This window comes from Galeopterus variegatus, unplaced genomic scaffold, assembly GCF_000696425.1.
Source record: "Galeopterus variegatus unplaced genomic scaffold, G_variegatus-3.0.2 Scaffold2519, whole genome shotgun sequence".
Lineage (NCBI taxonomy): Eukaryota > Metazoa > Chordata > Mammalia > Dermoptera > Cynocephalidae > Galeopterus > Galeopterus variegatus.
The window spans coordinates 199860-217708 of NW_007728630.1; the positions used below are offsets into that span (position 1 = coordinate 199860).

At 33.5% G+C, this 17849-nt stretch overlaps 1 protein-coding gene across 4 annotated transcripts in view; it reads left to right on the forward strand.

Moving 5' to 3' along the window:
• The window catches only part of EBAG9 (estrogen receptor binding site associated, antigen, 9), a 30790-nt gene extending 14818 nt beyond the window's left edge, over positions 1-15972 (forward strand). For 2 of the 4 annotated variants that reach the window (XM_008582093.1, XM_008582096.1), the window contains exons 3-7: positions 5543-5621; positions 7339-7497; positions 8079-8186; positions 11599-11690; positions 14731-15077. In XM_008582093.1, coding sequence (XP_008580315.1) covers positions 5543-5621; positions 7339-7497; positions 8079-8186; positions 11599-11690; positions 14731-14851 — 559 coding nt within the window. In that variant the 3' untranslated portion in view covers positions 14852-15077. Of the gene's footprint in view, positions 1-5542; positions 5622-7338; positions 7498-8078; positions 8187-11598; positions 11691-14730 lie in introns of all 4 variants that reach the window. The other 2 variants (XM_008582094.1, XM_008582095.1) reach the window with 2 other exon arrangements.
• Positions 15973-17849: the final 1877 nt, after the last annotated feature.

Sequence of the window (17849 nt, forward strand, 5' to 3'; positions counted from 1 at the left end):
GTGAGATAGCTGTGTCATAGGGTAGATCAATTTTTAGTTCTCTGAAGAGCTTCCATACTGTTTTCCATAATGGCTGTACCAATTTACATTCCCCCAGCAGTGTAGGAGAGTCTCTTTTTCTCCATGTCCTTGCCAGTGTTTGTTATTTTTTGTCCTGTTGATAAGAGCCATTCTAACTGGAGTAAGATGATATCTCATTGTGGTTTTAATTTGCATTTTCTGGATGATTACTGATGTTGAGCATGTTTTCATGTGCTTGTTGGCCATTTGTAAGTCTTTTGAGAAATGTCTGCTCAGGTCCTTTACCCATTTTTTAATTAGGTTATTTTTGTTGTTGTTGTTGAGTCACTTAAGTTCCTTATATATTTTAGATATTAGCCCCTTGTCTGATGTGTAATTGGTGAACACTTTCTCCCATTGTGTAGTTGTCTCTTCACTTCGTTGAATGTGTCCCTTGCTGTGCAGAATCTTTTTAGTTTGATGTAGTCCCATTTATATATTTTTGCTTTAGTTGCCAGTGCTTTTGTAGTCTTGCTCAAAAAAGTGCTGCCCACTCCCATTTTGTGTAGTATTTCCACTGTGTTTTCTTCTAGTAGTTTCATAATTTTAGCTTTTAAATTTAGTTTGATCCATTTTGAGTTGACTTTTGTGTATGGTAAGAAATAAAGGTCTAGTTTCAATCTTCTGCATGTGGATATCCAGTTTTCCCAGCACCATTTGTTGAGGAGGCTATCCTTCCCCCATTGTATATTTTTGGTACCTTTGTCAAAAATTAGTTGGCTGTAAGTGTGTGGGTTTATTTTGGGGCTCTCTATTCAATTCCATTAGTTTGTCTGTTTCTGTGCAACTCCCATGCTGTTGTTGTTACTTTATGGTATACTTTGAAATCAGGAAGTGTGGTGCCTCCAACCTTATTCTTTTTGTTCCAGATTGCTTTAGCTATATGGAGTCTTTTGAGGTTCTGTGCAAATTTTAGGATCCTTTTTTCTATATCTGTGATGAATGTCATTGATATTTTGATAGGGATTGTGATTCACAACACAATCTACTCCTGCTCTCTTTTAGTAATGTGGACATTTTATCTACTCCTGCTCTCTTTTAGTAATGTGGACATTTTGGTCATGTTAATTCTTCTGACCCATGAACATGGGATATCTTTCCATTTATTTGTGTCCTCTTCAGGTTTTTTCACCTATGTTTTATAGTGTTCAATGTAGAGGTCTTCCACCTCCTTGGTTATATTTGCTCCTAGGTATTTCATTTTTTTGGTATCTATTGTGAATGGGATTGCTTTCTTGATTTCTTCTTCAGCCATTTTGTTGTTGATGTATAGGAAGACTATTGATTTTTGTGTGTTGATTTTGTATCCTTCCACTTTACTGAATTTATCAGTTCCAGTAATTTTTTGGTGGAGTCTTTAGGATTTCCTATGTATAGGATCATGTCATCCGCAAATAGGGATAGCTTGACTTCCTTCTTTCTAATTTGAATGCCCATTATTGCTTTCTTTTGCCTTATTGCACGGGCTGGAACTTCTGGCACTGTGTTGAATAAGAGAGGGGAAAGTGGGCATCCTTGTGTTGTTCCAGATCTTAGAGGAAAAGCCTATAATTTTTGTCCATTCAGTATGGTATTAGCTGTGAGTTTGTCATATATGACCCTTATTGTGTTGAGGTACATTCCTTCTATACCTAATTTGTTGAGTGTTTTTTATCATGAAGGGTATTGGTTATATCAAATGTTTTTTCTACATCTATTAAAATGACCGTGTTTTTTTTTTTTTTCCCCCTTTCATTCCGTTGATGCAATGTGTCATGTTTCTAGATTTTGGTATGTTGAACCATCCTTGCATCCCTGGAATGAATGCTACTTGATCATGGTGTATGATCTTTGTAAAAATGTGTTGCTGGATTCTGTTTGCTAGTATTTTGCTGAGGATCTTCATGTCTGTGTTCATTAGGGATATTGGTCTATAGTCTTTTTGTAGTGTCTTTTTCTGATCTTGGTAAGGGTAATACCTGCCTCGTAGAATGAGTTTGGAAGTATTCCCTCCTCTTCAATTTTTTGAAAGAGTTTGAGAAGAATTGATATTAGTTCTTTAAGTGTTTGGTAGAATTTGGCAGTGAAGCCATCTGGTCCTAGAGTTTTCTTTGTTGGAAGACTTTTTATTTTTGCTTAAATCTCATTATGCATTAATTGGTCAGTTTAGGTTTTCTAGTTCTTCATGATTCAACTTTGGTAAGTTGTATGTGTCCAGGAATTTATCCATTTCTTTTGGGTTTTCCAGTTTATTTGCATATAGTTGTTCTCAGTAGTCTCTTATGGTCCTTTGTATTTCTGTGGTATCAATTGTAGTGTCCCCTTTTTAATTTCTGATTTTATTTGAGTCTTCTCTCTTTTTTTCTTCCTTAGTCTAGCTAAAGGCTTATCGATTTTATCTTTTTGAAAAACCAACTTGTTTCATTGATCTTTTATATATTTTTAAATCTCTGATTCATTTATTTCTGCTCTGATCTTTGTTATTTTTCTTCTTATGATTTTGGGTTTGGTTTGTCCTCATTTTTTCAGCTCCTTGAGGTGTTGCATTAGGTTATTTGGAGTCTTTCTTTTTTTTTTTTTTTTTTTTTTTTTTTGATATTGGCATTTATTGCTGCAAACTTCCCTCTTAGAAGTGCTTTTGCTGTACCCCATAGGTTCTGGTATGCTGTGTTTTCATTTTCATTTGTCTCCAGGAATTTTTAAATTTCCTTTTTAATTTCTTCTTTGACCCGTTCCTTATTTAGGAGCATATTATTTAATTTCTATGTATTTGTATTTTGTTGTTGATTACTAGTTTTATTCCATTGTGGTTGGATAAGATTAATAGGATTTCAGTTTTTAAAGTTTGTTGAGACTTGTTTTGTGTCCTAACATATGGTCTACTCTAGGGAATATTTTATTTGCATCTGAGAAGAATGTGTATTCTGCAACTTTTGGACGAAATGTTCTATAAATGTCTGTTAGGTGAAGTCAGATTATAGTAGAGATTAATTCTGATATTTCCTCCTTAACTTTCTGTCTGGGTGATCTATCCTTTGTTAAAAGTGGAGTATTAAAGTCCTCAACTATTATTGTGTTGGAGTCAGTCTCTCCTTTTAGATCCAGTAGTGATTGCTTTATATAACTGGGTGCTCTGAAGTTAGGTGCATGTATATTTAGAATTGTTATATCCTTTTGTTGAATTGATGCCTTTATGGTTATATGATGACCTTCCTTATGCTTTTTTACTTTCCTTGGCATGAAGTCTATTTTATCTATTCCTGCTCTCTTTGGCTTCCATTTGTATGAAATATCTTTTTCCATCCCTTCACTTTTGGCCAGTTTGTGTCTTTAAGTGAGTTTCTTGTAGGCAGCATATTGTTGGTTCTTATTTTATAATCCATCCAGACACTCTGTGTCTTATTAGGTCATTTAATCCGTTTACATTTAGGGTTTTTGTTGATATCTATAGGGACTGATTATTGCCATTTTGATATTTTCGTTTGTTTGTTTGTTTGTTTTGTGGATCTTTTTTACTTTTTCCTTGTCTTACTGTCTTCCTTTGTGGCTGAGTGGTTTTCTCTAGCTTTGCATTTTGCTTTCTTGCTATTTATTTTTAGTATGTCTCTTAGTTTTTGTGTTATGGTTACCATGAGGCTTACAAATACATGTTATAGTTACAACAGATTATTTTAGACTAATAACAATAACTGATTTGTAAGAAAAAAACAAAGCCAACTGTACGCTTTGTCGCCATTCCCCACAACTTTTTGACAATTTGTTGTTTCAAGATACATCTTTTAATATTGCTTTTCTTTTATATGGTTGTTGTATATGTATATAGTGTCTTGTTAGGTCTGTCTTTTAGTCTTGGACCTCTGTTAAATGTTGTGTGTTTTTTTTCTCCTGATGCTTTCAGTATTCTCTGGTTTTGGTTTTTGATAATTATATTATGATGTGCCTTGGGGTATTCCTTCTTGGATTGAATTTGACTGGAGACCTCTGAGCTTCCTTTACCTGAAGGCTGTCATCTTTCTCCATACCTGGGACATTTTCAGCCATTATTTTTCATTTTTCTTCTCCTTCGGGTATGCCAGCTATGCACAGGTTATTTTCCTTGAGAGAGTTCCACATTTGCTGTTATTTCCGTTTTCATTTTTTCTTAATTCTTTTTTCTTTTTGCTCCTCTGGATAATTTCATCTGTTTTATCATTGAGCTCACGGATTCTTTCTTCTGATTATGTCTGCTGTGGGAGATTTCTATCAAGTTTTTCAATACAGATAAATGTAGTCTTTATTTCTAGAATTTCTATTTTTTTTATTGATTCTATTCCTTTGTCAAGTTTCTCATTCTGCTCCTGAATTATTTTCCAGATATTATTTAATATTCTGTCTGTATTTTCTTGTGACTCCTTGAACATCCTTTGTCATTAAGAAGGCTATTCTGAATTCTCTGTCATACATTTCATAAATCTGCTGTTTCTCTGCATCCATTGCTGGTGCTTTGTTTCATTTGATGGTGACATATTTCTCTGTTCTTCTCTGTCTTTTTGTCTTTACATTGATGCCTAGGCATTTGGGGAGACTGTTATTTGCTGCTGATTCTCGGGGATGCATTTTGTGCAGATCTTTAATCACTTCTGAATCTGGGCTATGTGTCTTTCCAGCCTCTGAATTGCTCTTTTCTCCAGTTGGTTGCAGTTGCTTGCTCCTGCGTGGGCCCTGGGGATTTCTACCAGTGGTCTTTAAAGCCTGTGGGCTGGTGAGGTGCACTCTGAAGCCCTTCTCTCCCTTTCAGACTCCAAGCAGGTTAACACAAAAGGTGCTGCTACGGCTTCTTCCAGCATCAATCCCGGTATAACATCTAGTCCCCGCCTCTGTACCAGGCTGGCTCAAAACAGTAGGCGCTGTCCCAAGCCCTCTCATTTCTTCTCACACTTTCATGAACTCTGCAGGTCTCTTCTCCTCTTCTCCAAGCTCCAGCAGTTCCAGGTTGGCAGTCTTTGCTTTTTAATAGTTGTAAATGGGTTACTTGTGGGAAGGCGCTATGCTGGGAATCATATTTTCCTCCATCTTGGTGAAGTCATTCCCTTTTTTCAAAATTTTTAATAGTTTAATAGTAATGTTACCAAGAAGCTCAATATGTAAAGCATAAAAGCCAAGCTACCCTGGTTAAAACAGTGTAGATGGCCCAGAGCTTTACCTCCAGAACCCACAGCATTCCAAGGAGCATGGTTTGAAACCACTTTGCATATTTGTTTTTGGCTTTATATTACTTCTGGGTTTGCCTGTGATTCCGAGTCCTAAGCCAAAAAGCAGCTGTGTTGTTGTATGTATGATTTTAAAAACATTCACAAGATACCTGCTTCATGCCTTTTTTTATTATATGTTAATGGGCAACTGTTAATTATTAAAACCAATAATTATAAATAATTCAGAAAAATCTTATTAAATTACTGACCATAGTGCTTTTTACCCATTCTTTTTTTGGTAGTTCTTGAAATTATTTTAATTTTTGTTTCAGATCAGGCAGAGGACGGAAATTAAGTGGAGACCAAATAACTTTACCAACTACTGTTGATTATTCATCAGTTCCTAACCAGGTAATTTTTTTTGAAATATTGAATAAGTGTTCCAGAACAGTATTTTTCAAATTGGATTGCAGACCATGAGAAGGTCATAAAATTGATTTAATAGTCAGGATTTGGTTGCTGTTGTTATATTTTCAGTTCTAAAATTTCCATTTGATTCTTCATTTTATTTTCTGTTTCTTTGCTGATGTTTTCTGTTTTTTTATTGGTTTTAAGTGTTTGCTGTCACTTGTTGGAGCATTTTTATAATAGCTGTTTTAAAGTCTTAGATAATTCTAGTATTTATATCATCTTGGAGTTGGCATATGTTGATTAATTTTTATGTGAATTGAGATTTATTGATTCTTTGTATGCTGAATAATTCTGGATTATTCCATGAATATTTTGATTTTTGTCTTTTGAGACTCTGTCTTAATTAAATCCTGTGGAGAATGTTGGTATTTTTTATTTTATCAGGCAGTCAGTCTGGTTAGGCTTAGATGGAAAGTTCCAGTTCCTCTTTCTGTGGGCTCTAGTTCAAATGTCAGTTCAGTTTTCAAAGCATTTGCTTTTGTTTTACTTTGTTTTTTATTTTTAATATACAGAATAGAATAAAATAGAACAGACCAGAATATATCAGAATGTTCTAGCCCACACTAAAAGTATTTTTTTTAACTTTTGATCTTGTTTTGGTATGTGATATAAAATGTATATTTTCCCATGGCCTGGTGTTTTAGAAAGCCCATTTTTCTGATAAATTATTAAAGGGATGTTCATTAAGTTGCCCTTTTGTGGCTGACAGTGCTGATGAATTAAATTTTTATTTAAAGTTTGTACCTGCCTAGCAACAGTATTCTCATTCCTAAAGAGATTAATATGCAGATCAGGCAGAGGACGGAAATTAAGTGGAGACCAAATAACTTTACCAACTACTGTTGATTATTCATCAGTTCCTAACCAGGTAATTTTTTTTGAAATATTGAATAAGTGTTCCAGAACAGTATTTTTCAAATTGGATTGCAGACCATGAGAAGGTCATAAAATTGATTTAATAGTCAGGATTTGGTTGCTGTTGTTATATTTTCAGTTCTAAAATTTCCATTTGATTCTTCATTTTATTTTCTGTTTCTTTGCTGATGTTTTCTGTTTTTTTATTGGTTTTAAGTGTTTGCTGTCACTTGTTGGAGCATTTTTATAATAGCTGTTTTAAAGTCTTAGATAATTCTAGTATTTATATCATCTTGGAGTTGGCATATGTTGATTAATTTTTATGTGAATTGAGATTTATTGATTCTTTGTATGCGGAATAATTCTGGATTATTCCATGAATATTTTGATTTTTGTCTTTTGAGACTCTGTCTTAATTAAATCCTGTGGAGAATGTTGGTATTTTTTATTTTATCAGGCAGTCAGTCTGGTTAGGCTTAGATGGAAAGTTCCAGTTCCTCTTTCTGTGGGCTCTAGTTCAAATGTCAGTTCAGTTTTCAAAGCATTTGCTTTTGTTTTACTTTGTTTTTTATTTTTAATATACAGAATAGAATAAAATAGAACAGACCAGAATATATCAGAATGTTCTAGCCCACACTAAAAGTATTTTTTTTAACTTTTGATCTTGTTTTGGTATGTGATATAAAATGTATATTTTCCCATGGCCTGGTGTTTTAGAAAGCCCATTTTTCTGATAAATTATTAAAGGGATGTTCATTAAGTTGCCCTTTTGTGGCTGACAGTGCTGATGAATTAAATTTAGACAGATGTTGAAGAGTGGACTTCCTGGGATGAAGATGCACCCACAAGTGTAAAGATCGAAGGAGGGAATGGGAATGTGGCAGCACAGCAAAATGCTTTGGAACAACTGGAACCTGACTATTTTAAGGACATGACACCAACTATAAGGAAAACTCAGAAAGTATGTTAAAGATTTGTGCTTTTGGAGATTAAACTACTTTTCGGATTCTTATAGTTTAAATTAGACAGTATAAATTATTAGAAAGCCTATTTCTGATGATAATTTGTTGTATTTTCTGCTGTATTTGGTTATGTAAGAATTTTATATATTCAGATGACCTAGACATAGATCTAGTAAGTTGTACCACCAAGTCTTTTAAAGTCATATCTAAGCGTTTATGGAAATCCTGCTATATGTAGGAGAGAGCTGATTATACTTTTGGCAAGATATGATACCTTAACTAAAAATGCCTCTTTATTTGTGGGGTCTGGGAAAGTGGGGAGAGGAAAAAAGAAGATGAGAATTTGTTTTTTTAAAAAAAGTAAAATACAGTTTTTCTTAGTGTGTGACTGATTTGTATGACAGTTGCCTGGGAGTTTTGGTACTCTTTTTAGGTTTTGTGTTTTTAGTTTTTACACTGTAAATTTTAAAAAGAAAAATAGAGCATATTTTAAGTAATTACAAAATGTTTTTTTTGATTATCTATTTCCATATAGTATGTGTAGAATATCCCTATAATTTTATTTCAATTCATCTTTCAGATTGTTATTAAGAAGAGAGAACCATTAAATTTTGGCATCCCAGATGGTAGCACAGGTTTCTCTAGTAGATTAGCAGCTACACAAGATATGCCTTTTATTCATCAATCTGTAAGTATGTTAATGAGATCTAGGGAAAGACTTGGTTCTGTTTCTGTTTTCTTTTAAGAAGAAGAAAAATCTAACTGAATTGAATGTGTGCATATTTCTGTAATTTTGAAACAGGCTTAGCAGTTGAGAGAAGTTAATCTGGAGTTTTACCAATCCTAACCGTTTATGAGATTGTAAATTACATCAGATACTAACATAAGGGCCCCATTGTACATATGAAAGAGACAAAATGTTACTTAAAAATATGAATGTCAAAGAGATTACCACCAAGATGGGAGATTAACCTTAATAGCAGGTTATTTTTAAGTGAGTTATGGATTGTTTCCCTCTTAGAGTATGTTTTTATTTAAAGTGTGATTTAATTTAAAATGGATTTGACTTAAATGAAACTTTTTAGAGGAAGAGAGTATACCTGAAGTTCTGAACTTTGGGAACATATCAGAATAAGCTTTGGAGTTTTTTAAAAAGACAAATGTCCAGACCCCTCCCCAGATCTAAGCTTAAGCATGCTTTGATTGATTGATTATATTAGTTACTTATTGTTATGTAACAACCCCAAATTTGGTAACTTGAAACAAATAATAAACATTTATTATCTCACACAGTTTCTGTGGATCAGGAATCCAGAGGTAACTAAACTGGGTGACTGGTTCCGGATTTCTAATGAGTTTGTAGACAAGTCATCGGGCTGGGGCTATAGTCATCTATAGCTTTGATTAGGGTTGGAGGATTCATTTAGAAGGTGGCTTACGAACATGCCTGAAGGTGGCAAATGAATGCTGGTTGTTCGCTCAAAGCCTTTGTTCCTTGCTATGGACCTCTCCATAGGGCTGCTTTAATTTCTTCACAACATAACTGCTGACTTTCCCAAAACAAGAGAAGGGGGTGGGAGGAGACGGGGAAAGAGATCACTCACAGGTGACGGTGACGCCACTAGTGGCTTTTTATGACATGATTATAAGTGAAACACTGTCACCTACACGTTATTTTATTTATTAGAAGCCAGTCACTAAGTCTAGCCCACATGCAAGGGGAGAGGAGGTAAGCTCCAACTCTTGAAGGAAGGAGTGTCAAAGAGTTTGCGGACATTTAAGCCAGCACATCTCTCTTGACAATCTGCATATCTTATTTGTTTAAACTTCACAGATGCTTTTGAGGCCCCTCTCCCCATGTTTATGTACGTTTTTAATTCATTGATCAATAACTGTTCCTAATGCCAGACCCATGCTAGATGCTAAACACAGTGGTTTAATATAAGCAGAACAGGCAGGGTCTTTGCCTCAGAAGAATTTATTCTAGTGGGAGAGACATAATATTACGTAAATGATCACACACATAAATATGAGGGTATTTCAAAATGTTCATGGAAAAATGGAATTAAAAGATAACATGAATCTTTCCATAAAGTTTTTGAAGACTCCTCATATAGTTACAAACTTTGATAACTCCTATGCTATTATGTGATGTTATAAGAGCATAATAACACCATAGATATTTCTCTGGATATCAGTATCATAAGGTTTAATTTTTTATTTCATATTTCTCAATTTAAAAATTTTTTCATATATATTTAATCCATATTGGTAAAGTGGTTCAGTCTCACGCAGAGAATTAGTAATATTTGCCACCTAGCCATAACTATGTTATTATAACACTAATGTAGATCTTTTTAAATTGTAAATACATAGCCATTTACAGAGTTTTGGGAAGGGGTAAATAGAGTAGATGGAGAATGTCTCCAATGCTATTTGTCCTCCCAGACAAAATAAAGGAATACTGCATAGGAGAGAATGGTAGCTTATTGGACTTTGTTCTTTACACCAAAAATATCTTACCACTATTCTACAAATTAGGTTCTTCTTTTAATCTCTACATTCTTTTTTTTCCTTCTTCTTCTTCTGGAATTCATCATTTATATTGTTGTAAGAACTCTTTTTATATTAAGGATATTAACTTTTTTCTGTCATCTTTTTTAGTTTGCTGTTAGTATTATAATTTAGTTTGGATGTTTTTAATGGACAGACATTTATTTTTTATGTAGGCAGATCTATCAGTCTTGTCCTTTACAACTTTTTCTTTTTAATTAGAAAACCATCCCTACTAAAGGATTAAATATCACCCTTTTTAATAGTCTTAATAGTATTACTTTTTAAAAATATCTAAATGTTTTATGAATGCTGACAGTCAAGTACCTCAGTGGAAAAATGGATAAATGTTATGAATAGAAAAATTGCAAACAAGAATTAGACATAACCTAAGAACATAAACAAAAGTTTGATCTTATTAGTTATTGAAGAAATTCAAAGTAAAATAACAAGATACCACTTTTAAATCTTATCAAATTAGCAAAGATAGAAAACAAGGAAACAAGACTTTTACTCACTGCTATTGAGTGGATAAGTTGGTAACTTTTCAAGAGTGCCATATGCACTTTGTTTTTAGTAGCTTTAAAAATGCTTCTCATTGATTAAGCTATTCTATTTTTACAAAATTTTGTTAAACAGATAATGAGAAATATTTTAAGAATTTTTAACAGAGTATATTATTACACTTATGGTCAGAGGAAGGAAACTCAAAATACTTTATTTTTAGGGGTAAGTACTCAGAATATTATAAATCTGTGTGCAGATTAGTACCAATTATTTTACATGCATAATCACTTCCATACCTAACTAAACATCCCAGAATGACCATTTTCATTGGTTCTTGGGAGAAAAAAAGTGAACTTTCAGTGGTCTGGCCCGGGGAATAGTGGAAGGTAGTGACCAGTCTGATGATATCAGGTAAGTAGGTAGGACAGGGAAAAGGAAGCATGATGTAGAAGTATTCCAATAAAGATAAATTTTGCCTGATTTGTCATTTTTGCCTAGGATTGAGACAGTAAGTGCCACTGAAAAATCTATAATTATGTATGCTTAAATGAAGATAGCTATGCAGTTTTGGAAACTTCAACTTTGTACAGTTCTCCTCCTCAGCAGAGATTAATCCATTCATGTATTGCTAATTCAGTTTAAGACTGGTTGATCTCTTCTCTCACTTTCCCCTGCCCCTTCCTGTTACTGAAAAGAGAGAGAAGCAGAAAGAAGAAATGTTCTACTCTTGTCCATTCCAAACTAAAGTAAGCAAAAGAAGAAAGTTGAATATAAAAGAGTATCCTTTATAAAATATAAAATAGGATGAAAGCTAGATCTTGCCCAGAACTGTTTAGTACTGAAAGTCATGCATCATGGGAAACCCCTCAGTTCTTGGCAAACCAGGGGCCAAATAATTTGTGATTTGTATAGGAAAAGTTGTATAAGAAAGTTGAAAAGTTATAGGAAAGTGAAAGGTTCTGAGTTATCCTTTAAAAGATAATTTTCTTGACTGCTGTGGCTCCTTACTATCTTGATTTTGGTTTCTTTTTTCACTGTAGTCTGAATTAGGTGACTTAGATACCTGGCAAGAGAATACCAATGCATGGGAAGAAGAAGAAGATGCAGCCTGGCAAGCAGAAGAAGTTCTAAGGTATTTGAGTGATATTTACATTGCAACCTGAGTAGAAGAACAAGATTTGTTCCATGTTGTGTAAAGGTCAAGGAAGCCTGTTCTGCTAAATACTGTATTTTTCTTCATTCTTCCTCATTTGAAACTTAGATAATACAGACACTTTTTTTTCCCCCAGACTGTATGTCCTGTTTTAAATGATTAAAACCTCACAGAAACCAAGAATTTAAAACACTATAGGAACAAAAGTAATTTTATTAGTGGCAAATGAAATCTTTTACTATATTGCAGTCTTGATATGTTCTACTGTGAATGTGGACCACTACTATGTATTCTTCCTCATCAGACGTTGTAACTATTTTCATTTCCTCATGGTGTAGCATAGTGCTCAACACTGCACATTTGAATGAAAATAACTTATGTAACATTCTACATTTGTACATATATGTTAATTGATATCCATGAAAGCCCTATTAGGTAAATAATACGAGGGTATTTCAGAAAGTTCAAGGAAAGATTTGTATTATCTTTTAATTTTATTTTTCCACATACTTTTTGAAGTACCCTTGTATAAAGCATGAACTGCCCATTTTACAGAAAAGTACATATTATTCTGGATGTTTTAAAAGTTAATTTTTGTTGGCTGTTATATTCTCCTTTGTTTTTGTGAACAATAAACTTAGTTCTTGCTACTGCAACTTTAGGTCAAAGAGAAAAGAAAATTTATCTTAAATGAGAGCTTGCGACTTGTTAGGATGAAAATTCAGATGTTTAAATGTATCCAAATTATCCATTTAAAATAATTATATAACAAAGTATTGTGATATAAATGTTTTTATTTTAAAATTAATATAGTTGTTACCATAGGGATAGAAAATGAATCACCTTTTATCTGACTGTCTCAACAAAACAACTGATTTCATTATATTTTCCTTTCTTGCCTTTGTCAGTAAATTACAATTACCTGGAACAACCAGCAGAGGGGGCAGTTAAATAACTGGAAGTTACGGCTTTTTTTTGTCCTTCCTGTTTTGACCAGGGGTGTTTTTTTTTGGTGGGGGGTCTGGGGGGCAAGGGGGTCACATTTTAAAATTTAGTTGGTAAAGTTATGAGAGCTTTTGATAATTTAGTTCCTGTTTGGTCAGTATAACTCAGTTTTTTATGAAGGAAATATTTTTTAAATTGTGAACTGCAATATTTATGTTACATAGATCATCAAAAAAAGATAAGCCACTTTTTAAAGTTGCTCTATTTTTTTTTATAAATCATAGATACAGAAGTCTGAGCATTTTAGAATATTTGGGGGATTCTAGTGATTATTAGTATCATTAACCATAGGATAAAGGACAGGGCTGTTCATTTTTAATCCAGTAATGTTAATGATAGCACTGTAGAATTTGTGCCATGAGTTCACAAGTATCCTAATATTTACTGCACAAAAATCTTCTCTTTTCCATTCCATCCTCTTGATCTCTAAACAAAACAGATGAAAAACAAAACACACCAAAAAAAAACCCTTAATATTTTACTTTATAATAGCAGCTTGGGAGAGTGATACTATTAGTCAGCAATAGATGTGCTTCGTGCTGCAAGTTGCGTAAGTACAGCCAAAGGGACATGGAGCCTTCCATATGTCGTTACTGCCCTCAAAAGAACACTGGACATTTTAAAAGTGTATTCACATTCCATATCCTCTAACTCTGAGCCTTTTCCTCATTGCCATCTTAAAATACTACCAGTACTGTGACCAATATTGTTAAGGATGAAGATTCTGGTATTTGATAATTCCGGGCATGAATCTGGACAGGTAAAATAAATTTTTGTCTCCAGTGCTCTCTAAATTGTCTTTTGTGCCAGGAACGTTAGTTGTTGATATTTGTATTTCAGCTAATACCCAGGTCAAAGCTTAATTATTTTACTTGTTTATAACCTAGCCAGTTCTTTATAGTTCTTTTCCTACCTCCCTTTTTTCTGCTGGTATTTTGACTTTTTTAGTGCAAATTATCAGTTTTTTCTTGAAAGTGAGCAGAGCTAGTGAAGAGATGAAAATCAAAATGTTGCCAGAAAAAGGTTTCTCTACTTTCTTGAATTTTGGTCATCGTAACTCTGCTCATTCCCATTTGTAATTGTGATTAAGAACTGTATATACATTTTGTTCTCTGTAGTCAGCTTTGAGCTGTCCCATGTGTAGGTAATCTGCTCTGGATTTTTCTGCATATAATCTAGTGTTGCCTATTCCATGCCCAATTATGCTTCCTTCCTCAACCTGCATACTTCTTGAATTATTTTTTCATACCCTAATCCTTCAGATCTAGGACCAATTTATGTTTCCTCTCCTCTCTCCTGTTTCATCACCTCACTCCTACCTCCCACTTCCCATGCAAATCAATCAATAAAGATAGAGAGGTGTAGTGATTCTAGGTCAGTGGAGTTATATGAATGGGCTAGGGAGGAGGTATGTATTTCACAATGTATAATTAGTAAATACCCACCACTCTGCCTCTTAGTTGAGCTGGTCAGATGATAATACTTAAATCAATCTCTAGCTTCTAGGTGAAAGATGTGTCTTAAGCTTACATTTTCTTTTTGGAGTATGTTCTGCGCAACTGTGTTCTTAACATCCTTTTAGTTGTCTGTTTTTAACTATTATTATAATAGGAGATTTAATCCTCAATATTAAGCTTTTCTGAATGGTATCCCAATAAAAGGTGTGGTTCAATGGAAGTAGTGTTTTAGTGGAAATATCTGAAGAAGAGGGGTCAGAAGGTGTTATCTCTGTGCTTAATCCTGTCATTTGGGGGAAGTCTGTGATTTTAGCCTTTGTGCCTCATTTTACTTATTTATAAACATAATATCTCTTCTATTTTGCAAGTCATGTTCTAAGGATTAAAAAAAGTACTGTTTTTGAAAATCTTTGAAATTTTCAAAGCAGTGAGAAGATTCAAGACTTTAAATGTTTATTTGATGATAATAAAAAAGCATTGTTATTTCTTTCTGGAATTTGATGTTTTATCTGTGTGGTATTTTCTAAAAGTAAAAATATGAGTGTGTTTCTTTTCAGGCAGCAGAAAATAGCAGACAGAGAAAAGAGAGCAGCAGAACAACAAAGGAAGAAAATGGAAAAGGAAGCACAGCGGCTAATGAAGAAGGAACAAAACAAAATTGGTGTGAAACTTTCATAACAAGTGTTCTTCAGTTGTCATAGTGCCAGTAGGAGAAATCTGAGCTCCACAACGCAAGCAACGTTTGTATGGATTTAAGAGTATTTTCAGAATGCAAATCCACTGCTTAATTTTAATGTATTTATCAGGCCATCTAGGACACCAGGATTCTCCCAAAATACCTTGAACTTTTAGTGATTGAGACTGAAAAGGACAAAAAAGACTTACGAGACAACATTTTCTTCAACATGCTCCAAATATAAGACAATTGTTTGCTGTAGAGAAATTATTACAAATGGAATATATCAGTACCTCTCAAGCTCGTGTTTCTAGCTAAATAAGTGGGTGTAAATAATTTTATGGTGGAAAAGAACTCTGTTGTCTATTATGCTTTCCTTCAATGTGCATAATGATAAAATAAATAATTTTAATATTCTTTGGTTTCCATGATTACCTGACCTAAATTAGACAAGTTGTAGGGCTTTAACTTATTTTTGTTGTCAGAGCGGGTGTTGGCATACATTTTCTCTAATTTGAACTGGTATTGTTTATGTTTGATACAACATGAAGGAATTTGATGACTTTGGTTTTCAAGAAAATGACATTAAATGCAATAATTTTATTTATCATAAAGACTTTATATATCATTGTTTTCTTTTGGATGGTGTTGTAATGCTATATATATTTGTAATTTATATTGCATGTATAAACATTGGAAATCAGCAAAAATGACAAATTTGTTTTACATTATTATAACTGTGAGTTTTAAAAACTATTAGTAGTAGTTTTACTCTTTTATTATAGATTTTAAGATGTTACAGTGTCTTTAAGTACCTTAGTTTTTCCTCCTCCCCAAAAGCCATTAATTTACAAATGCAGAAAGCTGTTAGAGGACTTCTGTGTCAGCTTTATACACTCACATCTGGCATAATGCAGGTTACCCATGTTGTTGGCTGATCCATTTTCAATTCATTAAATTATAAACCAAAATAGGACTAATAATATTTTATTTATGGTGTTGATTGACTCCAAAATAATCTTAAATAAATAATTACATACTATGTTCATAGGGGAAAAAAACATAGATTTGTTAGTTTAAAATCCCATTAAAATCCTCCACAAATAAAATGCATTCAGCCTGATTTTGTATGGCTTTAGAATTTCTAAGGACTTTTACTTTCTTTAAAGTTTTATTGCCCAGAATTAACATTTTGTGGGGATTTAAAATGACACAGACACTCTACAGGCCAAACATTGCTAATATATTTGAATTGAAGGGATGTTTCATAGTAAAATCATAAACTATACAAAGAGAGCTCTCTAAGTCCTTAGCCTAAGATTCCAGAATAAACGTGATCGTAGAATCAGTTGAAATTTAACTGTGGGAGAAAGCTGCTTATAGCCACAAACTACATTTTCAGTTATTATATTTACTAGAGTTTCTGCCAATAAACTGCCAATTTAAATAGAATTAGACTCAAATTCTTAATAATATATGTATTCTCTTCCTTCCTATTTATTTATTTTTAGTTATGGTAATACTACATGATTTCTTTAAATTGGGGGTTCATAAAGGATAATCTCCTTTAGTACAATTACTTTTATTGTTTTTCCCCAATAGTTGAAAAGTACTGAAGTCTGCTTTGGTCATGATTGTCATGTGTATGAGGTTTTGTTTGTTTGGCTCTTTGGTTTTTGATTATTTAGAAATAAGGACTGGTTAGAAGTTAGAGTTTATATGATTAATTAGGAAGAATTAGGTTCTTCTCATGGAAAGAATACAATTCTGGAATTGTTTAACCTCTGTTAATGTATAAACTAACTTTCTGTATTACACTGGATAAATTGAGGTCCCAAAAGAAGTCATTGAGCTAAAATACATGATAAACACTTCGTGGTAGCACACTGTCTCCTTTAGCTCCTAAATTTATGGTTTCTGTTTTTTTTCTTAATTTTAATAAGGAATTATCAATTTTAGCTTATTGGTAGAAGTAAAGAAAAATATGGCTTAGGCAGAGTTAGTGAAGTTCTACCCATTGTCTGAATTGTGCATTTTACATACTGAGATAGCAAGTAATCAAAGACATGTGAAACTCATTTTGTGGCTTTTGTATAGAAATTTCATGGTTTCTAGCCATTTCCACTTCTTAAGCTTTAGCAAGGGATATCCACTCTTGGCTTTTTTTGGTAGCATATTTAACTAAGTCGACATTTTAGAACTGGCAATTTAAAATTTTGCATCTGAATTCCTCGGTTTTGACATGCACTTGCCTCTGGCCAGGGCAGTGATTACTGCTGGAAAGAGTGGTGGGTGGAAGATGGTAACTATAGAAACGGGCATCTGGATCCTTTTCCAACTTTATAAGCTACCACATAGTGTAAACCTAACCAGAGCCAATTTTCCCAAAAGCCTAAGTTTTGTCAATAATGATGTGTTTACTAAAGTGATGGTCTAGGCCAGATATTGCTAACATACACATCTTGTTTAATCCTGTGTAGTTCAGATTTGGGATAATCTACTGCAATGATCTTCACACTCTTCATCTCCGTGTTCAAAAGAAATCTTTCATTAGACGTGGAAGCATATATAATAGGTACAAGTTGAGTGGTTCTGGCTGAAGCCAAGTTGGGAGGGTGGGAGTGAGCTAGGGCCTACAGATTGTTCTAGGGAAGGAGCTTCTATGCTTTCAGGTAAATTGGAGGGCTGAAGAAGATTGTAGGTCCATGAAGAACATATGAGGGGGGCTTCAAAACGTTCTTGAAAGAATTCATATTTTTTAATTCAATTCTTCCTCAAACTTTTTGAGGTACACTTGTATTTTAGTAGCTATTAACTTGTTTAACCATTTAAATTGTTTGTTTTTTTAAAATTTGAGTTGCTCTGTCCTAATATCAAAGAGAGCTCTTATCCTTTGTGTAATTTTCTTCACTTTTCTTTAACATAACCGAGGCTGTTCCAATGTTAACAGCAACAGCTATGGACTCCTTTTGTACTCAACTGCTTTTTGCTCCCTACTTT